Raw genomic sequence first — 22,087 nt, forward strand, 5'->3', positions numbered from 1 at the left:
ATAAGTGGAAGACAGCCAAGGAACCCATGGTGGTGTTCTATGGAAACCCTCTTAGGTGTCCCTGACATGCTGAGTGAAATCTTCCAAATTACCTTGGATAAGCACGTTTGTAATGTGGGTTCTGGAAAAATATCCCCATTATAAACATTCTTTGGGGATCAATGGAGTTAAGTAGAATATCTACACATTTACATGTTGACCTTGTCTGATATGAAATGTGAAGATTGCTTCAATAATCAACTACTGAAAAACAGTCCCAAAAATCCCACCAACAAAGCACACGCCAAAAAGTACAGAATTAGGAGTACTGCAGGCATGTTGTGGTGAGTGATTGTACAGGTCTTCCTTGGCTTTGATGAAATTATTGGCATCATGGTGATCGGCAGAGAAATGTTGGAGTTAGCTGGAGTTAGGAATATTTAAGAGGGCTGGGCCACTAGCTGAAATTGTGACTGGCTGTGTGTCCTCTTTGAAGTTGAGAAAGGGCTGCAGTGGCAGAACAGTTTGAGAAACAAGCTCTACCACTTGTGCAGTAGGAAGCTGCGGTTAGTTAGGGCTGACTTAATAGAGAGGAGAAAAGTAGTCAACACCACAACAATCAACTGCAAGAAAACAGTCATCATCTCAAGTGGAAAGTCAACCAAAAGAAGTCAACATAAATAGCTCAACCCGAATCCTAAGACCATATCTGAATTCCTAAAAGGACAACTAAAGGCGGAACACCTACGGAAATCCCTTCAGTAATCTGGGGTCACTTTATTACTCTGGGAATCGTTTAAAGCCTGACCAGTGGGTGATGAAAGCACCACCTCTGCTGACCCAGCCATTGCCTGCTCACAAAATATAGAGCTGGCTGTGGGCCTAGCACAGTTCTTTCACTAAAATGCTCTTTTTGCCGAAAATTACAAGGGAATGTGAAATGAGAGAGACATGTGCGGACCGAATCGAGTACGAATTTTAATGTTTCATGGTATTTTAACAGAATGGATTAAAATAAACTGTGCCCTAGAGGTAGTAGGCAATACACCAAACTTGGTGATACAGAATGCCCAGAACCAGGAGGACCATGAAAACAACCCAGAGGAGACAGACGAGGAGTGGCAAGGCCATTGTTACTTTTCAATGCAATAAACTACACAAATGTCAGCTAAAAGGAAGCCAAGGAAGGGACAAGAGAAAGGATCAAGTATTCAGGGGAGAAACAGGGCTTGGTGAGAAGACAAATACATGACTAAAGATCAGCTTGAAGAGTTGCTAGCGAACATTGTGGTTGATGAAAGAGAGTATTGGGTAGTAATCCAAACAGCCAACACTACAATGCGAATACAAATTTCTACAGCTTCAAATATTATTAGAAACTGGATTTTATGAATGTTATATGATTGCATTACAGGTGAGGGTAATAGCCAAACTACTAGGTGAGGAAGTGTCAAGATTGCAGCTGGACACAGATGCATAGGGCTAGTTGGGGCTGGAGATTGTGGAGAACAAGTGGGAGCAAAAGGGTACCCCAAATTGGAGCCACCCCAAAAATCACTCAGTCTTCCCTCATTTTGCTGTATCGGAGACAGAGCTAAACTCAATTTCATGAGGCAATGTATCCCTTATTAAGGCGCCTCCCAAATAATCAAAAACAATCAAAATATAATGAAATCATTAATTGGGATTAAATAGAAATCAAGTGGGCCCAATCAATAACTGACTAATAGATAAATTAAAATGTAATGTGCTTCATTACATTTAAAAATAAGCTGTACAGGGACAAAGCCATGAAGCCTCTCAAATGCAAAGTTATATAGAGTATGTAAAAATCAGAAAATGTTTCATTTCCCAATGGACGGCAAAATCAGAAAAGGATCAAAGAGTATTCTTATAGAACAGGAAAGACTTCTCAAAATCGCTGGCTCACCCTCTAAATCATGGGGGCTTTATACGTAATTCTTGTATAGTAAATAAGATATTTTGCAGAAGCATTGTGGTGTGAGTGAATGTATTACTTCTTCAGCAAATCAAAGCATGAGAACAATAAACATCACATTACCTTAACACCTAAGCACCATCCCACTACATGAATATTTATTCAGCACCCTGTATGCTAATGTCATCTGGAGGTGTTTGAACAAAACAATATGCATTTACAGTGTCCATTATGTGAATTAATAGATTTCAGTGAAGCAGTGAAAGACATGGAACATGTTTCCACTCACATACAAGCTAGAGAAAGTTTAATATGACCAGAACAAAATCAACAGTGAAAATATCCAAATATAATCTAGGTTGCCTGTGTCTCGCAGAGCTTATGAATAAAGGATGGATGCTGGGGCGAGGGAAGCATGAATGAGTGACAGAGATGACTTTCATTTTAGTCAAAATAGCGCTTTACACAGACGTGACTGTACTACAACACAATAGAAAATACATTTCTACTTATCAATGAAAACTCATTTCAAAAGCAATCATATGAAATCAGTTTGTATATGTGAATTTGTGTGTACCAATTTATACTGCATGTAGCGTCCTACTAGCACCAGTATGCCCCAATAACCATGCCACACATAGAGAGTAGTTTTACACGTCTTTTGCTTTGTGTAAGTCAGAACTTGACATTCTAAGCCTGCCTTCAACTCATCCTTCCAATGCTTACATCACAGGTCTACGGTGTATAGTGTGAACCAAAAGTGAACCGGCGTTCTTTTATTTACAAGACACTACATCTCTCGCTTTGTTAAATGAAAAGTTACAACTTTTCAAACAAGATAAATAAATAAACAAATACACACATAAATACATGAATAAACACACTGTTGATCATAGATATACAGACAATTATAATTTTTCAATTAATCACAGTGGCGCCTGAATCACACGTCCTGATCGGGTCACTTTAAACCAGGAACTGGCAGTCGAAGTGTCAGTGATCTGCATAAGTGAAGTGGAATCATCAGCAAACACAGTCATCAGCCGTCTGTTGGGACCCAGTCTCTACATTGACATTGATGTTTGGTGAGTGAATGGTCACATGTCAAAATTGAGAGGAATCTCTCGTAAGGGACTTCCCAGGAAGCTGGGCAGTCACCATGTGTCCTTTGGTGTTATTGATGGTAAATGGTTCAGCCTCAAAAGGAGCATCAGACTTTCTTTTTCTGGGTTGTCTGACAAGCCCCCCATCTCCTCTTGTAAAGGTGACATCTTTCACATGACGTTGTCTGTCAGAATAGGCTTTCATTTTCTGTTTGTGACCAAGGTCTGTTGTATGAATGTCTTCCTCATTCTTGGATCTGTGGTTGGTATATTGGGTCAGCTTGGTGGTCATGGCTCTTCCAAACATGAGAGTCGCAGGGCTTTCTCCTGTCGTTGAGTGAGGGGTTGAACAGTTAGGTCGAAGAGTAGTGTTTAAAACAATTTTGTGGTTGAGATTCTACAGTGCAGCACACCGAAAAGCTTTCTTTAGCGTACTCATGAACCGTTCATTGACCTCGTGCCAAACAGAAGAGCTTTTTTGTTGCTTTATTTTGAGGTGATTTAGAAAATCTTTGAATTCTTGACTACTAAAGGGTGGGATTTTAAGATTGCAGGGACACCCCGTGTTGTAAAGATGCCATCTAATCTTTGACTAACCTTTTCATGTATAGTGGATGAAAGATCTTCTACCAAAAGGAAAACAAGTGTATTCATTAACAATGACTAGAAGATGATGCCCAGTCTCAAGAAGACCAAATATATCAACAGTAATTCTCTCCCAAGCATGATGTGGCAAATATTCATAGGGCACTGGATAACTTGAGATGAAAGACAGTTGCAAATATGAAGAAAAACCAAAGGTGGTGATGGACGGAGCGTTGACAATACAAACACTCACCCCCAGTCAACTGATCTGGGTTTAACCCATCACCGTTCTTTAGCTCACTCCGCCACCCCAGTTCAGACATGGCCATATGCAAATCAGTCTGACCCTGTGCCTCATGGGAACAGTCCAGCCCAAACTGCTGCCAAGCCATGTCTTCCCTGGACAGGAATCAAGCTTCTCAGGACCGGTTTCTGGCATTACAGCCGTCTTCAGCCGGGCTTGCTTGACTCCAGTGGCAAAGTGAGCAAGGGACTCACGTCTGAGCATACCCTGCCAACTTAGGGCGAACAAAGAAAAAACAAAGGTGGTGATGGACGGAGCGTTGACAATACAAACACTCGCCCCCAGTCAACTGATCTGGGTTTAATCCATCACCGTTCTTTAGCTCACTCTGCCACCCCAGTTCAGACATGGCCATATGCAAATCAGTCTGACCCTGTGCCTCATAGGAACAGTCCAGCCCTAACTGCCAAGCCATGTCTTCCCTGGACAGGAATCAAGCTTCCCAGGACCTGTTTCTGGCATTACAGCCGTCTTCAGCCGGGCTTGCTTCATTCCAGTGGCAAAGTGAGCAAGGGACTCACGTCTGAGCATACCATGCCAACTTAGGGCGAACAAAGAAAAACCAAAGGAGGTGATGGACGGAGCGTTGACAATACAAACACTCACCCCCAGTCAACTGATCTGGGTTTAATCCATCACCGTTCTTTAGCTCACTCCGCCACCCCAGTTCAGACATGGCCATATGCAAATCAGTCTGACCCTGTGCCTCATCGGAACAGTCCAGCCTGAACTGCCAAGCCATGTCTTCCCTGGACCGGAATCAAGCTTCCCAGGACCGGTTTCTGGCATTACAGCCGTCTTCAGCCGGGCTTGCTTGACTCCAGTGGCAAAGTGAGCAAGGGACTCACGTCTGAGCATACCCTGCCAACTTAGGGCGAACAAAGAAAAAACAAAGGTGGTGATGGACGGAGCGTTGACAATACAAACACTCACCCCCAGTCAACTGATCTGGGCTTAATCCATCACCGTTCTTTAGCTCACTCCGCCACCCCAGTTCAGACATGGCCATATGCAAATCAGTCTGCCCCTGTGCCTCATGGGAACAGTCCAGCCCGAACTGCTAAGCCATGTCTTCCCTGGACTGGAATCAAGCTTCCCAGGCCATATGCGAGCCCCAGGAATGACATTTTTAGGACGTCTGTAAGGCGAGTCATAAGGGAAATGAGCCACACCAATATGTTGGCTTAGCCAGATCTTAACCAAGGAGAAAGTTTCTTCATCGAGAATTTTAGTAGTACATTGCTTTGTGAACAAGAATTCGCCACACTTTGAAGGAGGCTGTCATACTTTTGGGTGGCGCCCTGTACAGAATTGGTCATGGGTGCCCCCTACTTGTCACCCTAGAGCTACGTATTGGAGAGCCGCATAGCAACTTGAGTCCTATGCCTGAAACTACAAGAAGAAGGACCGACCTGCCAAAACCCTGGCCTGCACCAAGAGGACTGCACTCGGAATGACAGCACCAACTATACACCAAGGAACTAAAACCCTAAAGACTTTGCCTTGCCACAAAAAGAGAAGGAGTGGACTCTCTAAAAGCAACATGTTAAAAGAGCTCCACTTGCACCATCTCCAGCAAGAAGACACCAGCTGATTCTGGCCACCTTCAGCTAGACTTTAAAGGATTTGGCCAGGTGCATTGTAGGAACTGTAGTCTCAACTTCCAAGGAGCAACTCGGAGACTTTGTAACCTAGGATTTTCCTTGTGAACACTTTGACCCCCAAAAGGAACTCTAGGAAGCACCTCCTGAAGGTTGGAGAACTTTTGAGAATTTTTGTGAAAAAGCTCCATAAGTGGACCAACACATCGACGAGTCATGCCACCCGACGTCAAACTGCGACTCAGCCTGGATTTCAGATTCATCCCGCTAAAAGCTCCAGAGCTCAAGACTTCCAGGATTTCACTGAAGCCTCACACAAATCCAAGCTGCAGTAGTCGATCCGAATCATGGCCTGACGAAGTGTCCCACTTGACGAGAGAAAAAGCTCAAGAAAAACGACTAAGTGCAAAGGTAAAAACTTGACTTGGCCTTACCGCTTAGTGTATCTGACCCGTGCTCAAATGCGGTCGTCCTTAAACTTTGACTTTGTCCTTTCAGGTGCGACCAGATATCCCAAGTAGGTGCTTTTCGTTTTTAGGCACTATAAAGCATACATTTGTTTTTACAATAATATCTCTGGTTCCCTACTTTGGATTTTATTTGTTTTGGTGTCATTTTAATCAAAAACATATTTCCTATGTTTATAAATTGGTTGTGGATTTTATTTTTATTGTGTGTTGTGTCTTATTTACTTAGTGTATTGGTGTTTTTAAATGCTTTACACACCTGTCTCTTTAAGTTAAGCCTGCCTGCTTGTTGCCAGCTACCAAGGTTTGAGCAAGGGAATAATTTATTGAGACATTGTCTGGGCCCTATATTGTGTTGGTGGCCTTATTGCTAGTGTTAGGGGCATACTTATCCCTACTAATAATCCACCTTTCAACACATCTCTTTCTCTGTGGCTCCGAAAACCAACATGTCATCACTACAGATCAAAATTCTCCAAAGTCGGTCCTGGAGGGCAGGATCCATGCCAGAATTTTAGAATATCCCCTTTTAGATAAATGTTGTCTTAAGAATCTGGCATGGGTCTGGCATTCCAGGACTGACTTTGGAGAACCCTGCTATAGTTAAATGCATTTACTACAGGCTGTATGATATGTCTAGGAAAAGTTCTGCAGCAGAGGATACACCAAAACTCAATCGGTTATAGTTAAACAAACCAATACGTTTACAAAAGGTTGTAATGTAACTGGATTTTTCTTCAAGTTTCAATTGGTGACCTCCTTTATTTAAGTCGAGTTGATGGAAGAACTTTGCAATGTTCAATTGAGTTATCATATCAGCAACGTGTGAACCTGAATGTCTCTCTCGCTCAACTGCCTTGTTGCTCTGACACATGTCAGCGCGTATGCTTACAGCTCCTTAACTGTCTCTTTTAGGTGCTACTACAGTTAGAGAAACCCATGGTGTTGGGCCAGTGGAGCCTTCAATGATGTTATGTTTAAGCAACAAATTAAGTTCCTTTTCAACTGCTTCTTGCAAACGGAACACAATTTGTTTGTGCAACAGGACGAACATTCCATTTGTATGTAACTTTACTTTCATTGTTTAGACTTTTTCTAATCCATGAAATAATGAAGGAAATTGACTTACAATTTCATGATGAGAATTCATATTGTAATTCACTAGTATCAGTTCAATATCAGTAGCAGAGTTGAAACTCAGCAAAGAGGCACATGAAGCTGTTCCATGAAGTACTTGAATGGGTGCTTGTACCACAGTTTTCTTATGTTTCATTGTGGCTACAAAGGAATCTCAACTTTTTAAGGGCACTGAGGCAGCCCATGTGTTTACTTTAGTCTTTGACTTCATAAGTTATGGTAACAGAGATAATTCTTGATACTGCTCCTCGGGCATGATATTTATTGACACACCCCTTTCAATTATGTATGGTATTGAACACCCAATTATCTTTAGAGTGATCTTCAGGCAATGTTTGAATGTCTTTGTTGCTATTTCATATCGATTTTTCTTTGGTTTTAGTTTTTCCTCACATTCAACTAGTCCCACATGTGCATGCCTTCCTGAAATAAACATCGACATTGCACAATTGTCATTGTTCCTTTCACTGGAAACTGATAATGAGGAACTCTTTATCGATGATTTACATGACGATCGACTTTGTTTGGTGTTGATTTGCCTCAGTTGATGTGACCGCTTCGCCATGTGGGAGCGCGTTGAATGTCATTGAGGAAGCGTTCGATCAGCCATTTTGTCTTGATGCACTTACTTTTCTCTTCGCCTTGCAAGTTGTCAGGAAATGGTTACCCTTTACCACAGCTGATGCATATCTGTCCAATGGTGGGACATTTACCTTTGTGTGGAAACAACAGTCCACATATGAAACACGTTTTATTTTTCTGTGGAGACATCACCTTGTGTCCCAGTCTTCTACTTTGGCTTACATTTTATGGTCATGACTGACACACTTTCAGCACCTCCTGCCTCCATGTCTGTTGCTAGATGATCAGCACGATCTTCGGCATGGACAGCCTTGAGGACTTGTTCTGAGCTCAGAGTTTCTTTTAGCTTTCGTTGTCGAAAGGAATCTGACAGACATCCATCGATTATTCTGCAGCGGGTAGCTTCCTCATCATTAAAATAATTGAATTTACAGTGCTTCACCAGAACATCCAGTCTCTCAACAAACTCATCGATGGCTTCACCTGGTCTCTGGCGTTCTTGACTGAATAAGTATATTTCATAATCTACATTTGGCACTGGATTAAACTTGACATTCAAGACTGTTTGGATTTGATCGTACGTCACTTCACCTTTTTATGGCATCTTTTTCAAGTGCTTCTTGTGGAACTTGATCATGCAAAGCTACTCTAGCGCCCTGTGACGTGTTAACTTAGGGGTCAGCCTTAATGACTTTATGAGCTTGGATCTCACCTTGGCTCTCCATCAGAGCTCTTTACTTGATGGTGGTATAAGGAATTGTTCTAAGCCCCTACATGGCAGATTTGTGGTGGGTCACTTTGTTTGAGGACAACTCCGATAGCTCAACCCTGACCATCTTTCTGGGGTCGCTCCGCAGCATGCTGTATTACAACCGCTCTCTTTAGTCACTTTGGTAAGTAGACATATCTTCTGCACTATTAGTCCATGAAAGCAGATAACATTATAATATTTGTTCGGCTTTGTGCTTAAATGTTTCTTCACAAGCACCTGGCTAATCTCTTGCTCATAGCACATGAATTTCAGTTTGACTTGCACTGAACTATTACTGTGCTCTGTTTTCATAACCTGGTTGCATCCACCTTTAGCTTTCTTACTCTGTATAGCGTACAGCATTAATTTGCATAATGGCGCAATACCTTTAATTTGCAGCTATTTCACCCAGTTCCTGGCCACCGGCATGTAGACTTTCAAAGTCACTTTCTTTATCTTCAAATATTTTGCACAGGCTGGCAATGCACTGAGACTCCATCGGGCGAGCATAGATTCTGTACTTCGACTGTGGCACACGTGGCATGGACGTGCAGTTTGCTGGACCACAGCAAACTCTCTGGAAGATGGCTTTCAACGCTTGGGCTTCATATCCCCTATCTCATCACCAGTTGTAACATCCTAGCAGCCCAGGTACCCGCCAATAACAACAACACAAATTGAGAGACGTTGTACACGTCTTTATCGGCTGCACGTTAGTCAGTACTCAACATTCTAAGCTTGGCTTCAACTCATTCCTCCAACGCATACATCACAGGCCTACTGTGTACAGTAGGACTCAAAAGATTTCCAGCATTCTTTTATTTACAAGACACTAACTGCACATTGTTAATAATACACAAACATGTAAATATATAACATTATGTTACAAATAGAACAATAGAAACTCTTAGAGACTTGAACACTAGACCACTAACTGACTGATAAACATGCCCACTCCTTTCCTGGCTCTTAGTCCAGTTTTGGGACATACGGGAAGCAACAGTTTTTAAGGTGACTCTGAAGCAGAGTCTATACCTGGCAGTGATTCATTATTAGTTGTAGGTAGCTGTCTGCTATGTTTTACTTTGCACCCATTTATGTAGTCCTTTTGTTTGTTGATGTGTTCCTTTTTGGTTCCATTGTGTACAGGAATGCCTGTATTTCCCTCTATGGACTGTGCTTGTTGCGCATGATACCTTTGGGTATCCTGTCCCACTCTTGCCTCCCAGCTCCAGTCCAGTCTGTCTTCATTAATGCCATGGGGTGTCTGTCTGGTATCCTCATTTGCTGGGGGCTCATCACAGCAACTTCGATGCCAATTCTAGTAAGCAGAGGGACTCTTAAGATTTCTGTCTCCTTCAAATCTTGTACCAGTGTATTTACCTGTGTGTCTCATACTTACCTTGTAACTGGTATACTGACTTACCATTACTCCTCCATCAAGGTTACTTAGTGCTGTTCCTAGCCAATGGTGAATCCATTCTGAGGGTGACTTCCAGTCCAGTGTTTCTTTCTTATTCTCCTTGCCTGTTTTCCTACTATCCCTAAAGTGGTGTGTTGTTACCTTGACTCACCTGCCTAGGTGTTCAGGGACATCAGGGGCTTTTTATAGGGTCCACACAGTCCACTCACTGGAACCTGACGGAAATGGAAACATTAAACAAAGACCACTGCCAAATTGCTTGCCTATTTCGAAAAAGGACGAAATGATGGAACAAATAGAATAGTAAATCATGGACAGTTGAGATGCAGGGTAGATAATTATTTTATTTTTGTTAGGATTGAAATGGAAGAATGAGAAGATATCTATGATTTGAATGAAGAGCGAACATTACATTGGTATAGTCACGAAGAGAATGAAGAAAAGTTTAAAAGATTATCTTCCATGTAAAAGTGAAAAGGCCGATGGAAAGAACTGATAGTGAAAGCTGACCATAAGAAAGAAAGGAAGGAGAGCCACACCAGCAAGTTCAAGAAACAGAAAGGGCTCAAAGATAAATGAAAAACAAAACAAAGAATAATAACAGGAATATAGGAAGATCCTGAAGTATGAGAGAGAGTGAGTAGATATCTGACTCAAGAAGCAAACCGATGAGTAAGGGAAGAGAGAACAGAGCTGGATGGAGCCTAGATGGGCGTCAAAGCCACCTAGAAAAAAAGCACACAAAGAGGTAGACTACAAGGTGAAGAGTACATTTCATATAACCTCAGTAGTTGCTACAAAACTAAATTGAAAAGTGGACTTAATAATCGTATCCATGGGTTTTCTCATCACACCCAGAATGGTTATCTTTTCTATCAGTATACTGCTGCAAAGCCTTTTTAGGGCTCGGACTCCTCCCCACTGTAAGTGGGAGGAGTTAGAGAACTAATGTTAAAGAAGAAAAAAAAGAAGTATCTCCTAGGGCTTTGGCCGAGACAAATTCCACACATTCCTTAGCGTGTTCTGTCATCTGGCCAGTGATTCGTCTTCCTTGTGTTGTCGTTTTAATAGGCTTGAAGTGATAGGGTAAATGTAGTTTTGTTCCGCCATTTTGGGCATATTTCGTTCGTGCTCGCGCAAAGAAGTACATTAATTATAATTAGGAGCTGTCAGGGTGGCCGTGTAATGCATTCCAGATGGTGCGCGCGCGTTCACCATCTAGCAGTGTGTTTGTCGGGCGCGCGTCCTCCTCACGTGCACACAGGCATAGACGCCGTGTGCGGCTCCTTCCTGCCGGCCCGGGGAGCTGCTCTGCCGCTCTCTTGTTCACCCCCGTCTCCCCGCCTGATTTACATTTATTTTTTGAAGTGCGTGCTTTTTTTCCCCCTGGCACCCCGGCCCCTTTAACATATCCCGCGGTGTAATTTATCACCGCCGCTAGCCCAGAGTGTATAATCAGTCTGAAATTGACCGGGACGCCCGGCCGCCAAGGGAAGAAGCCGCCCAGCTGGACGTCAGCCTCAGCCGGGAGGTGTGACTGCGCTGAGCACCGGAAGGGCTGCCCCGCTCCTCCCTTCGTGCAGCTGCAGCCATGATTGCATTTCCAGAAGACGGAGGAGCTTCCCGCCAGTGCACCGCTCGCCCCAACTCCAGGTAACCCCTAGCGACCTGCCGACCAATCTTCGGCGGTTCCGGCCTCAATGGTGACGGGGGGCGGGAGGGGAGTATGGGCCCCATCCCAGGGGCTCCTCAGGACGGGCTACTGACCGCAGCGGGAGGCTCCACGAGGGAAGCTCACCTCGCACCGTGTCAAGGCCTCAGCGACGCCGTCTCTCCAGCCTTGTCAGGCCGACGTCACCTGCAGAGCGCCACTACACAGAGGCCGCAGTCCGGGGGATCGCCTCACTCCGCCCCAGGCCCCCTGCGTCTCAGGCTCATCACTCCACGGGGCACACGCCAGCTGGCGTCCGACTCCCCCCCTGACCAGGAAGCTCCCGGGGGCTCACTTGCAAAGGCCCTCTCTACCGGAGCAGTCCCCGGCACTCGCGTAGGCTCTCGCCGCCGGCTCCTCCTTAAAATCGGGCCGAAGGCGGGGACTCGCTGCACTTCCTCGACCCCACCGGAGTCACGTTGTCCCCGAGCTGTCCTCACCAGCCTGGTCTGGCAAGCAGGGTATGACGGGTCAGGCAGCTGCCAACTGAGTCTCCCCTCAGGACCGGACCGCAGCGCCGGCCTCAGGCACACGGAGCCAGTGCCATGTTAGTGGCACACGTCCGTCTCACAATCCGCCGTCGTGGCCTCGCCGAAGCGGAGCGGTCACTGTCGCAGCCGGCAGCTATCCAGGAGCAGGGGATGCAGTAATATTGGTCCAGGGTCACCTCTAAGTACGTCGGATCTATATCGGTAGCCGGAGCTGCGGTGCTCGCGACCTACCCGGCCATGTTGCTGGCCACGCCTCTGCACTACGCACTATGCCTCTGCACTACGCCTCTGCACTACGCCTCTGCACTCTGCACTACACCTCTGCACTCTGCACTACGCCTCTGCACTACGCACTACGCCTCTGCACTCTGCACTACGCACTACACCTCTGCACTACACCTCTGCACTCTGCACTACACCTCTGCACTCTGCACTACGCCTCTGCACTACGCACTACGCACTACACCTCTGCACTACGCACTACGCCTCTGCACTACGCACTAAGCCTCTGCACTACGCACTACGCCTCTGCACTACGCCTCTGCACTATGCACTATGCCTCTGCACTACGCCTCTGCACTACGCACTATGCCTCTGCACTACACCTGCGCTATGCCGCTGCGGGTCGTACTATCGTGGTCAGGGTACAGGCTGTATTTTGGAGAGGTGGGCGGCTAGAACTAGCCTGGCAGCGGGACTTTTACCCCCCCAATTCCCGCGTAACTGACCCCAGAGATTGTGCCTCGGCTGTGGCGGGTTCGAGATAGCAGTGACACCGACCCGCCAGGCCAACTTGCAAATGTAGCGCTCTTCTAGGCACACTTCTCAGGCTCCCTTACGTCCCCAACTCACGCCAATCACGAAGGCAGCGCTTCGGCCGCCCTGACGCGTGGGAACACAGGACTACCATTTAAATATCTGCAGGATAACTTTGACCTAAAACATGCAGCGTGGGAAGTCCTGTGCGCCAAAGACAGCCCCTGCACAATTTTTTTTTATGTTGTCTGCCTGACTGGGACTGAACGGGTGGCTGCCAATCGCAGGCTTAAGGTGGCCTCACACTATAGCTCCTTATCTGGGGGACTAGGAGGAATCCAGTCCCCGCGCACATTTGCTTTCTTTAATACAGACCTGAGACTGAACTGATAAGTGCACAATCGTTTGCCTAAAAAACTGGCAAAACCTAGAGGATTATTTCCTCCCCCAAAAAACACTATCAGCAATTAGTGCACCTTAAGAGCTCTTGGCATATATGAACTTCTGTTGGTTTGCTCTTACTTAAGAACTGGATTTACCGGATTGTGTACCAGGCCTAAACTATTGATAAAGATTCTCATATTTTTATAAGGATTGGTGTAGTGTCTTCTTGTGAGTGCGTTTATTGTGTCACTACCGCTGTGTGTTGCATAAATACTTTACACATTGACTCTGAAGTTACGCCTTCCTGCTCTGCGCCAAGCTACCCTGTCGGAAGCGGTGGTCCCTACTTGGACTAGGGTACGTACCCCGGCCAACTAGAGACCCCGGTTCGAACACCATATAAATTCTTTTGTTTCGTTGACTCACTTGTTTTGTCATTTGCTCATCTTCTTTGCAAGCAGCAAGACCCATGTGTGCATGTCGTTTTTTGGCATATATTTACACTTCGAGGACGCATTGCAGAGTCGGGCCAAGCCCTCGGGCAAATGCGTGTCCCAAAACAATTTTCATCCATGTTCAACGTGAATAAGTCACAAATTACCACGGTTTGTCCGAGAACACGAAAGTGGGTTGAGGATACACTTAAAATTATCTCCACAGCTGAACCACTGAAAACACCGCTGGTTTAACGCTCCCCACACATCAGCCGGTGCCTTTACGCCACATTCGGCACTTGGAGGCCTTCATTTTGGGAAGAAATATTCATTTCGACAATAAAAGATATTGTTTGTCGCTTCCCATTTTCCCGTGTCGGTAAAAGTACTGAGTAGTGAGTGCAGAGTAGTGAGTGCAGAGTAGTGAGTGCAGAGTAGTGAGTAGTGAGTAATGAGTAGTGAGTAGTGAGTAGAGTAGTGAGTAGTGAGTGCTGAGTAGTGAGTAGTGAGTAGAGTAGTGAGTAGAGTAGTGAGTAAAGTAGTGAGTGCAGAGTAGTGAGTAGAGTAGTGAGTAGAGTAGTGAGTAGAGTAGTGAGTAGAGTAGTGAGTAGAGTAGTGAGTAGAGTAGTGATTGGAGTAGTGAGTAGTGAGTGCAGAGTAGTGAGTAGTGAGTGCAGAGTAGTGAGTAGTGAGTAGAGTAGTGAGTAGAGTAGTGAGTAGAGTGGTGAGTAGTGAGTAGAGTAGTGAGTAGAGTAGTGAGTAGAGTAGTGAGTAGTGAGTAGAGTAGTGAGTAGAGTAGTGAGATCACTGGCAGTACACACCACATGAACACACTCCACAACACATAGCAACAATACATTGGCATTTATAATGCCATTAGCTCAAACTCAAATAAATCCGAGCCCGATTGCATTTCTAATGCTTGTTGTAAGTTGCAGTGACCTCTTTGTAAAAATCAATTCTGCTAATATTAATGGCAATCGATTATTCTTTCGGGCTTGCTCGGAATGGTGAATATAGTTTCGCAGTGGCTTTCTGATTTATCAGATTCTTTTCACAATAATTTAATAATGTTCTGTTTCATTTATCACCTCACTCCCCTCCACCACCCACTTCGCTTTTGTAACAGAAATTGTTGGTAAATGTGGCTGTTATGTGTAGAAATGCATCTTTGAAGTTTCATAACTGCAGTATAACTGAATTATTCAGTATGTGTACCCAAATAATGTAGAATTTAATTTTTTTTAGCACGATGTCAATGTAAACCAATCTATTTTTGGTGTACACTTGCAACTAACTCTGTGTGTCTCTTTCCAGGTTTATGGGCGCTGGTGAACAATGCTGGGATTTCTGCCTGGGGGGAGTCTGAATGGTTCCCGATTGCAAAATACAAACAAGTTGTTGAGGTGAATCTTTTGGGGAGTATCAGGACCACGCTGGCATTTCTTCCTCTTATAAGAAAATCTAAAGGTACACATTTGGTTTTGTAACTAGTGACATAACACATCAATTATATCCATGTGGAACATAATACAGAAGTGATTTCTAAATACATGTTTTTCTAACTTTTACCCTCAGTGTATTCTATCAATGTGCTCTTGTCTCAAGTTAGGTTTCCAGAGTTAGTTCCTTCAAGCTTCCCTGGGTAAAAAACACCAATCATTTTTATTTTTCCTGAGTGCGACTAGCCTGAGACGGGGAACAATGTTTTCTCGTGGAATTATGTTATTAATACCATTTAAAGCACCTGGGGTCGTGGCGAGGTTGAACAAAAACAATATAAAATGTTTTTAGGAGAATAAGCTAGAATGAGAAAAGAAGTGGATACTTCCCATACAGAAATTAAAGCAGAGAATGGCCTTGAAGCCCTGGCACAAAAGTGAAGAACTTGCTAGGCAGATGTGCGCATAGCCAAGTAATAATTGCCAGCCGCCATAGCAAAGAGCGCAAGTCAATGAAGTAGGACTACTCATTGCTCCGTGTAGTGGGCTGTGGTAGGTGTAAGCAAAATGTTAAAGGCACTTGAATAGATCAAGGTATGAAGAGAGCTGACTGAAAGCCCCTCTGTGTGTATGTATTTTTTTTAATAAAACATGAGGCTGGTGATACAGTTAAAGCTGTCTGTAGGCAGGACCTAAACATGGGGAGCGTGTGATCTTCAGACAGAGTACCAATGCTAAAGCATGACTCACTGACAGGAGGGTTATATGAGATCGCAGGGATATTTTGGAGTGCATGGTAAAGAAACAAGCATTTGCAATGCAATAGGTCTCGCATTTAAGTGAGTTTAACCTATTGGCATTGTAAATGACAATGCCCTATATTTATGTTTCAAAAACAAAAACATAACTAAAAGAAATGGTCATTTACAATGCCAATAGCTCAAGCTTGTGTAAATGCAGGACCTGTTGCATTGCAAATGTTTGTTTCTCTACCCTCCAGCATATCCAATCAGGTGGACATGTGGCCTCCAACTGTATAAATTAATATGTGAGGGTTCTTCCCATGCTACATTCTTCTTGTGCAATAAATGGTCCAGGTACTTCACTAACAAAGGTATTACTCCTCCCTCCTAAGACATTTAGGGCAAGAATGGGTCCCTCCTGCTCCATGGTATGTGTATCCCTTCATTGCTACAAACTAAATTCTTAATTATTCACTCACTCTACTGGATCATTAATACACTTTTTTAACTAAAGCTGAAAGACACTGACACTTGCTGGTCATGCAAAATAGCGTGTGATGACTTGGAACATATGCTCTTTTCATGTCCTTACCTCACCTCAAACTAGTATGACATCGCAACCCAAATAACTAAAATATTTGGAACCACCATCTCGTTGGTTTTTCCAACTAATGTGATCAGATCACATGCAGCTGGGAATCCACCCCTGCTTACAGACAGCAATTTTGTTCTCTTTGATTTGTTGACCACCGTTGCGCTTAAAGTTATCCCACTTGATTGGAAAGACTTCAAACCTCTTTCTTTTCATACTTGGTGTGCTTGGGTCACACACCTTAGAAGTACACACAAGGCCCAATCTCACAACTGTAGCATCCCAACCCTGTCTCGGTGCACTTGGGAATCCTTAGACTCCTTCATTAATAAGACACACGTAATGAGGATAAAACACTGATAGAAATGTCTCGTATTTGTATGCAAGTGGTCAACACAGTTGTTGTGTCCATAGGCCAACCTCACGTGGGTCAGGCTTATAAGTCAAGATTTGTTTAGTTCTGTTTGGTTTCAAGAACAGTTCTTGAGATCCAGCTCAGTTACAGTTCTGATGTTGATGGAGCGGGATAGAAAACAGAATTCTGTTTAAACCCGTGAAGTCACACTTCCATAAATAAATTAATAATGCTAACAATTTGTGCTGTGTATGCTAATTCAACCTAGTTTAAAGTTACATTACATTACAGAACACATGGGAAACTAACATGTGTGCTCATAAATGTGCATTATGTTGCATTCTTATGTATGTGGAAAATAATAAATTAATCCTGTCTATTGTCATGTCATAACTAATAGCAGCTGTTTTTAAAATAATGGCATGTGCTTATTTTGCTTCCCTTGTCTATGTGATGTCATTTCTACTATTCTAGGTGCACATAAGGCTTTATGGATTCATGAAGACAGGTAGATATAAAATGCTGCTTTATTTGTGCTTTACTGATAGGTAATTTAGACTAATGGGTTAATTATTAGCAATGATGGGAGGCAACAGAACAAACTGTATTTCTTTCATTAATTATTCTTTGTGTTTGTTTATATAATAGTTTTACAAGTGAAGCTTAGAGATGGCTGCAGGAAAATTAGTACCCTTTTAAAAGTGACGCAGGGACAGTGGCGCAGAAAATTGACGCTTTCTGAAAGAGGCCTAATGATGAAAATGGCTCAAGTGAAAATAATTCCAAGAAGGATGGAAAAGGCCTCTGAGCTTTTATTTTGAAAGGTTTTGGATTGAACTGCTAAAAAGATGACTTTTTGGAGAAATCTGCTAACGTTTGCTAACGTGCCACGAGAGTTCAGAGCTGACTAGCTCAAGGTTAAAAGGAAGCTGTCGCTACAAAATGTAGCAGCCTAAGGAGAAGCTGCCAAGACTTCTAAATGAACAATGGACTAGTGAATTTGCCCGGGCATGTAAGAAGGAGGTGTCACAGTTTACTGTGGTACGAGGTGGCTCAGCCAATGGAGAACTAGAATTCGTCTGCTGGAATGTGAAAAATAGTTAGCTCAGCTCAATTTAGGGTATAAGAATAGGTTCAGAGAACACATAGTTGGCTTACGCTCGAGAAATTCTGGAGGACGATGTTATGCTGATGGACTTTACACGTGAGGACAGGAGTTTTTATTAATTACTTTATTACTAGGTGATGAGGGTAGAGACAGAGATATAGTTAGGATTTTGGAAAATGCTTAATTTTACTTATTCTTGCTAATGAATAATAATTCTTGATTTATGCTCTTTTTATTAATACTGAATAAATCTTTCTTTATGACATTTTCTAATGCTTGTTTAATAAAATACCAAAACCTAAGTTTTTATAGATGTGTTAAAATAAACTTTCTAAAATGACAAGCTGGTCTTGATTATTGCAGATGGTTTAAACAACTATATTTAGATCTTATCGCCTCATGATTCAAGCGCTCTATTGTTGTTATGGGCCTAGTGTTGTAGTGTAAGTTTTGTGGTAGTAGATAGTGTCATTTGTGCAATATTTTGGTGAGAGCGCTGGATCAATTTCTGGTAGCCATCGGACGGTTTATATATGTTGTTTTTGACATACATGTTACATGCATGATACATATATGTTGGTAAAATCATAGGATTAAGTTTTAACACATGTTGAGTTTGTTTATTTTGTGCTATGTGTGTACCGGTACAAAAACTGTGTGATGAGAAAGTAGTCATGCAGAATATCTGATCTGTTTCTGTGATATCGCCGAGTATCACTGTTGGTATCGCCGTGTACCAGAAGTATTGTCGCCGTGCAATACAGTGTTGTCGCCGTGCAACACAGTTTTAGGGCTAGGTGTGAATCTTGTATAGTGAGGGTTTTCTAAGAAATTAGAGCAGCATGAGAATAGGGACAAAGCGCCTTCCATAAAACTCACTGTGATAAGAGTATTAGTTATATTCGAGCTTGAGTGAAGGGCAGGGTAATGTCGGTGCATGATTATCTATAAACAGGTTAGAGTCCTGTACGGGTACATGTTTTATATCTATAAACAGGTGAGAGCCCTGTACGGATAACGGTGTTATTTTGCTAACGGTGCATGATTTCTATAAACAGGTGAGAGTCCTGTACGGATTTCATGTGTGACTGAAGTTAGGGAATTTTCAGTGTGAAAGTGCGTGATTGTTTTGTAAGGTATGTTCAAGTGGAACTCTGAGATACTGTCACTTCGCGGTGCGTTCAGAGGAAAATGAGTTCATATTCTTACGTGTTAGAAGGGTAGGGTAAGAGTTGCTCTACTGGCAAATGAAAATTATCCTTAGTGTGAATAGCGCCGTCTATTCCGAAGTGTGGATACTTGAATGTATGTAAACTATCCTAATTAGAGAAGCAGACAGATGAGTTTCGTTTTATGTATTCACTAAAATGTACCAAAAGTAATTCTAAGGTACTTAGGAAAGTTTAGGATAAAGTCTGTACCATTCTAAGACTTTTTATGAAGTTGTGCAGTGTTTAAATACATTTAAAAGCTCTGCACGCTAATAAAATTCAATTCAAAAGTGTTCAGCATAGTTGAAAAGTATAAAAAGGTGAACTGTGCTATTTTAAAACATTCAGGAGCATTTTAGAATGTTCTGTGTTAATTAGGCTATAATTAAGGTATTCCACGTTGTTAAACAATATTAAGTAAGTAAAAAAAAAAGTGATTAATATTCATTTTATAAACATTCCACGCTTTAAAAATAATAATAAATTGTTCTCCCTAGTTTAAAACGATTAAAATGTGCCCCGATCGAAAATTGTAAGGGAGGGGCTGGTTTTACGAGTGAGAACGTGTAGGGAGAGAGCCTGCAGCTGCAGCAGCTGCCTACGTCAGAATTGCCGCGCTCGGATTGGCTAGAGCGTCAGCATTGTTAATGAAAAGCTGCTCTCTGATTGGTTGTTGCTCGATGTTAGATTAAAATAACCACTGTCTACCGAGAAAGTGTCTCACTACTCCCAAATTTCCCTCAATACATTAGTTATATGGTTTAAAACAGGGCTGATATGTGTGGCAAGAAATTATAATAATATTCTATAGAGGAAGGGCTGTTTACTGTATGAGAGCGCAAAAGGGGAGAGCCTGCAGCCGCAGCTGCTGTGTACGTCAGAGCCTGCCGTGCTCTGATTGGTTGTTATGCCTGAAGTGTTGGAGCAAGGCAGCGTTCTCATTGGCTAACTAAGGTGTGATTGTTAGTTTGAAGTGATTCTTGGCTTTTGCGGATGTTCCTGTTCTGAGTTCTGCTCATAGATCGCATTAACTAATTATTTGCGTGTCGTGTGTGGTGAGCGAGCTCTGTGTGGAGGGAGACTGTAGCAGCAGCGGTGACAGAATGGATACAGCCATGTGGTGATTGGCTAGGCTTGTGGTGCGCTGATTGGCTGGAGCGCTGTGTGATTAGTTTGGTATTTTATATTTTGAGCAGTGGATTAGATCAGCTGCTTTACCGTTAAAATTGCGCTGTATTAGAGTATGGAGCATTTTGTGAAGGAGGGGGGCTGGAGCGAGTGAGAGAGCTGTCAGCTGCAGCGGCTGTCTACGTCAGCCGCCGCGCTGCCATTGGTTGGAACGCCGTCGCGTCATGCACGGAGCCGCGCTCTGATTGGGCAGAGCTCCGTGTGTTGCCTGGAGACTGATGCAAGGGGGAGCCGCGCTCTCATTGAGCGGGGTTCTGGCAAGGTCTTTGCGTATTAATACGCTGTATTCTTTTAGCCTGATAGTCTCCCTCGATACTGTAATAATTACGAGGGGGCCTGCGCTTTGATTCGTTGAAGTCCTATCACGTCACAGAAAAAGTCGCGCACCCATTGGATATTGACGCGCAGCGTCATACCAGGGCCGCGACCCTATTGGTTAAGGCTCTGTGAGCCCCGCTCTGATTGAGCGAGGCTCTATGAACTACGTGTAGGTGTTTGAAAAAGGATATAAATCATCGTTTTAGCATCTTTTTCCTTGACGCGTTAAGGTTATAAAAAGAGAAACCTCAAGTAAACTACACTTTAAATAAAATAAAAGTGATTGCACATTGAAATAAAAATTACACATAATAGCGAGGGACAACGCGAGGTGAAAGAGAAAGTTGAGGCCACATTGATTGTATGTTACAGAGCCGCCGTGTCCTGTTTGATGAAAGTGTCTGGAACGTAGTTGTAGGACAGTGCTGGGATTTACTGAGGCGTCTGGAGTATCGGAGCGAAGGAGCGTTCTGATTGGCTGGAGAGGGCTGGCCAATCACGGCAAGGCCGTGCCATAATAAACTCTATGATTGGCTGAAGCGCGCCGCTTCGAATTCCTTTCTTACAGCGCTATTATTTTAGGGTGACAGCTGATGTGTGACAAGCGCACGAGGGGAGAGAGGGACTGCAGCAGCGGCATAGCGTTGAAGCTGCAGCCATTGAGATTGCAATTTGTGGAAAAGGACTGCTTGGGTTGTGGGAGTGCGAGGGGAAACACCAGCAAATGAGTACACATCACAGTGATAGATGCACTGTAATTGGTTGAGCGTCGCGAAAGCAGTGCTCTGATTGGTTGGAGCATTTTGCAGCCAGAGTGCTGTGATTAGCTGAGAGAGTTATGATGTTATAATTAAATGAGGTGTTGTTTAATTTTACCAAGAATATTAGTGCTTTAAATTTCCTAACATTAGTACCCAGAAGTTTCTTTTAGAGTCTGTTAAAGTGGGACTAGTTGTTAAATAGTGGTGATTACAACAAATATACTGTAGTGTTGACTGTTAGTAGTGAAATTTTAGTAAACTGACTGCTGAGATTGAAAATACAAATATAGCAGCAACAATATTGGGTATAGCTTTTATTAGAATAGAGTCTATTGTATTGGGTAGATGTACATTTCATTATAAATAAAATTGGTGATTTGTAGTTTCAAGTCAAATTAAATTATTAGCTTAAATAAATTAATAAGAAGGGGTAAAAGGTTATTTACAAGCAAAACTTTTTTATTTAAATTAAAAGCAAATAAGTTAGGTTTTCTTTCCCACAGGTATACGTTGCAGATGGTGTGTAAGTGAAAAATAAGTACATTTTAAAACACATGTGAATATATGTTGGTATTATTGTTATAAATAAATATATTACGTTGCTACTGTTTTTGCAAATTCATGTTTTTCTTTACAGGTTAAATATAATTAGTGATACAGGTAAATTAGGAGATATATTAAATTGACCAAATTATAAAGTTTTATACACCTGATAGTGTTAA

The 22,087-nt window shown here is 43.0% G+C and overlaps 1 protein-coding gene across 1 annotated transcript in view; it reads left to right on the forward strand.

Moving 5' to 3' along the window:
* The window catches only part of LOC144763693 (D-beta-hydroxybutyrate dehydrogenase, mitochondrial-like), a 177,358-nt gene that overhangs the window by 41,223 nt on the left and 114,048 nt on the right, over positions 1-22,087 (forward strand). Inside the window, exon 2 of the mRNA XM_078649529.1 lies at positions 14,965-15,117. Coding sequence (XP_078505655.1) covers positions 14,965-15,117 — 153 coding nt within the window. The remainder of the gene's footprint in view (positions 1-14,964; positions 15,118-22,087) is intronic.

This window comes from Lissotriton helveticus, chromosome 6, assembly GCF_964261635.1.
Source record: "Lissotriton helveticus chromosome 6, aLisHel1.1, whole genome shotgun sequence".
In the NCBI taxonomy this organism is placed as follows: domain Eukaryota; kingdom Metazoa; phylum Chordata; class Amphibia; order Caudata; family Salamandridae; genus Lissotriton; species Lissotriton helveticus.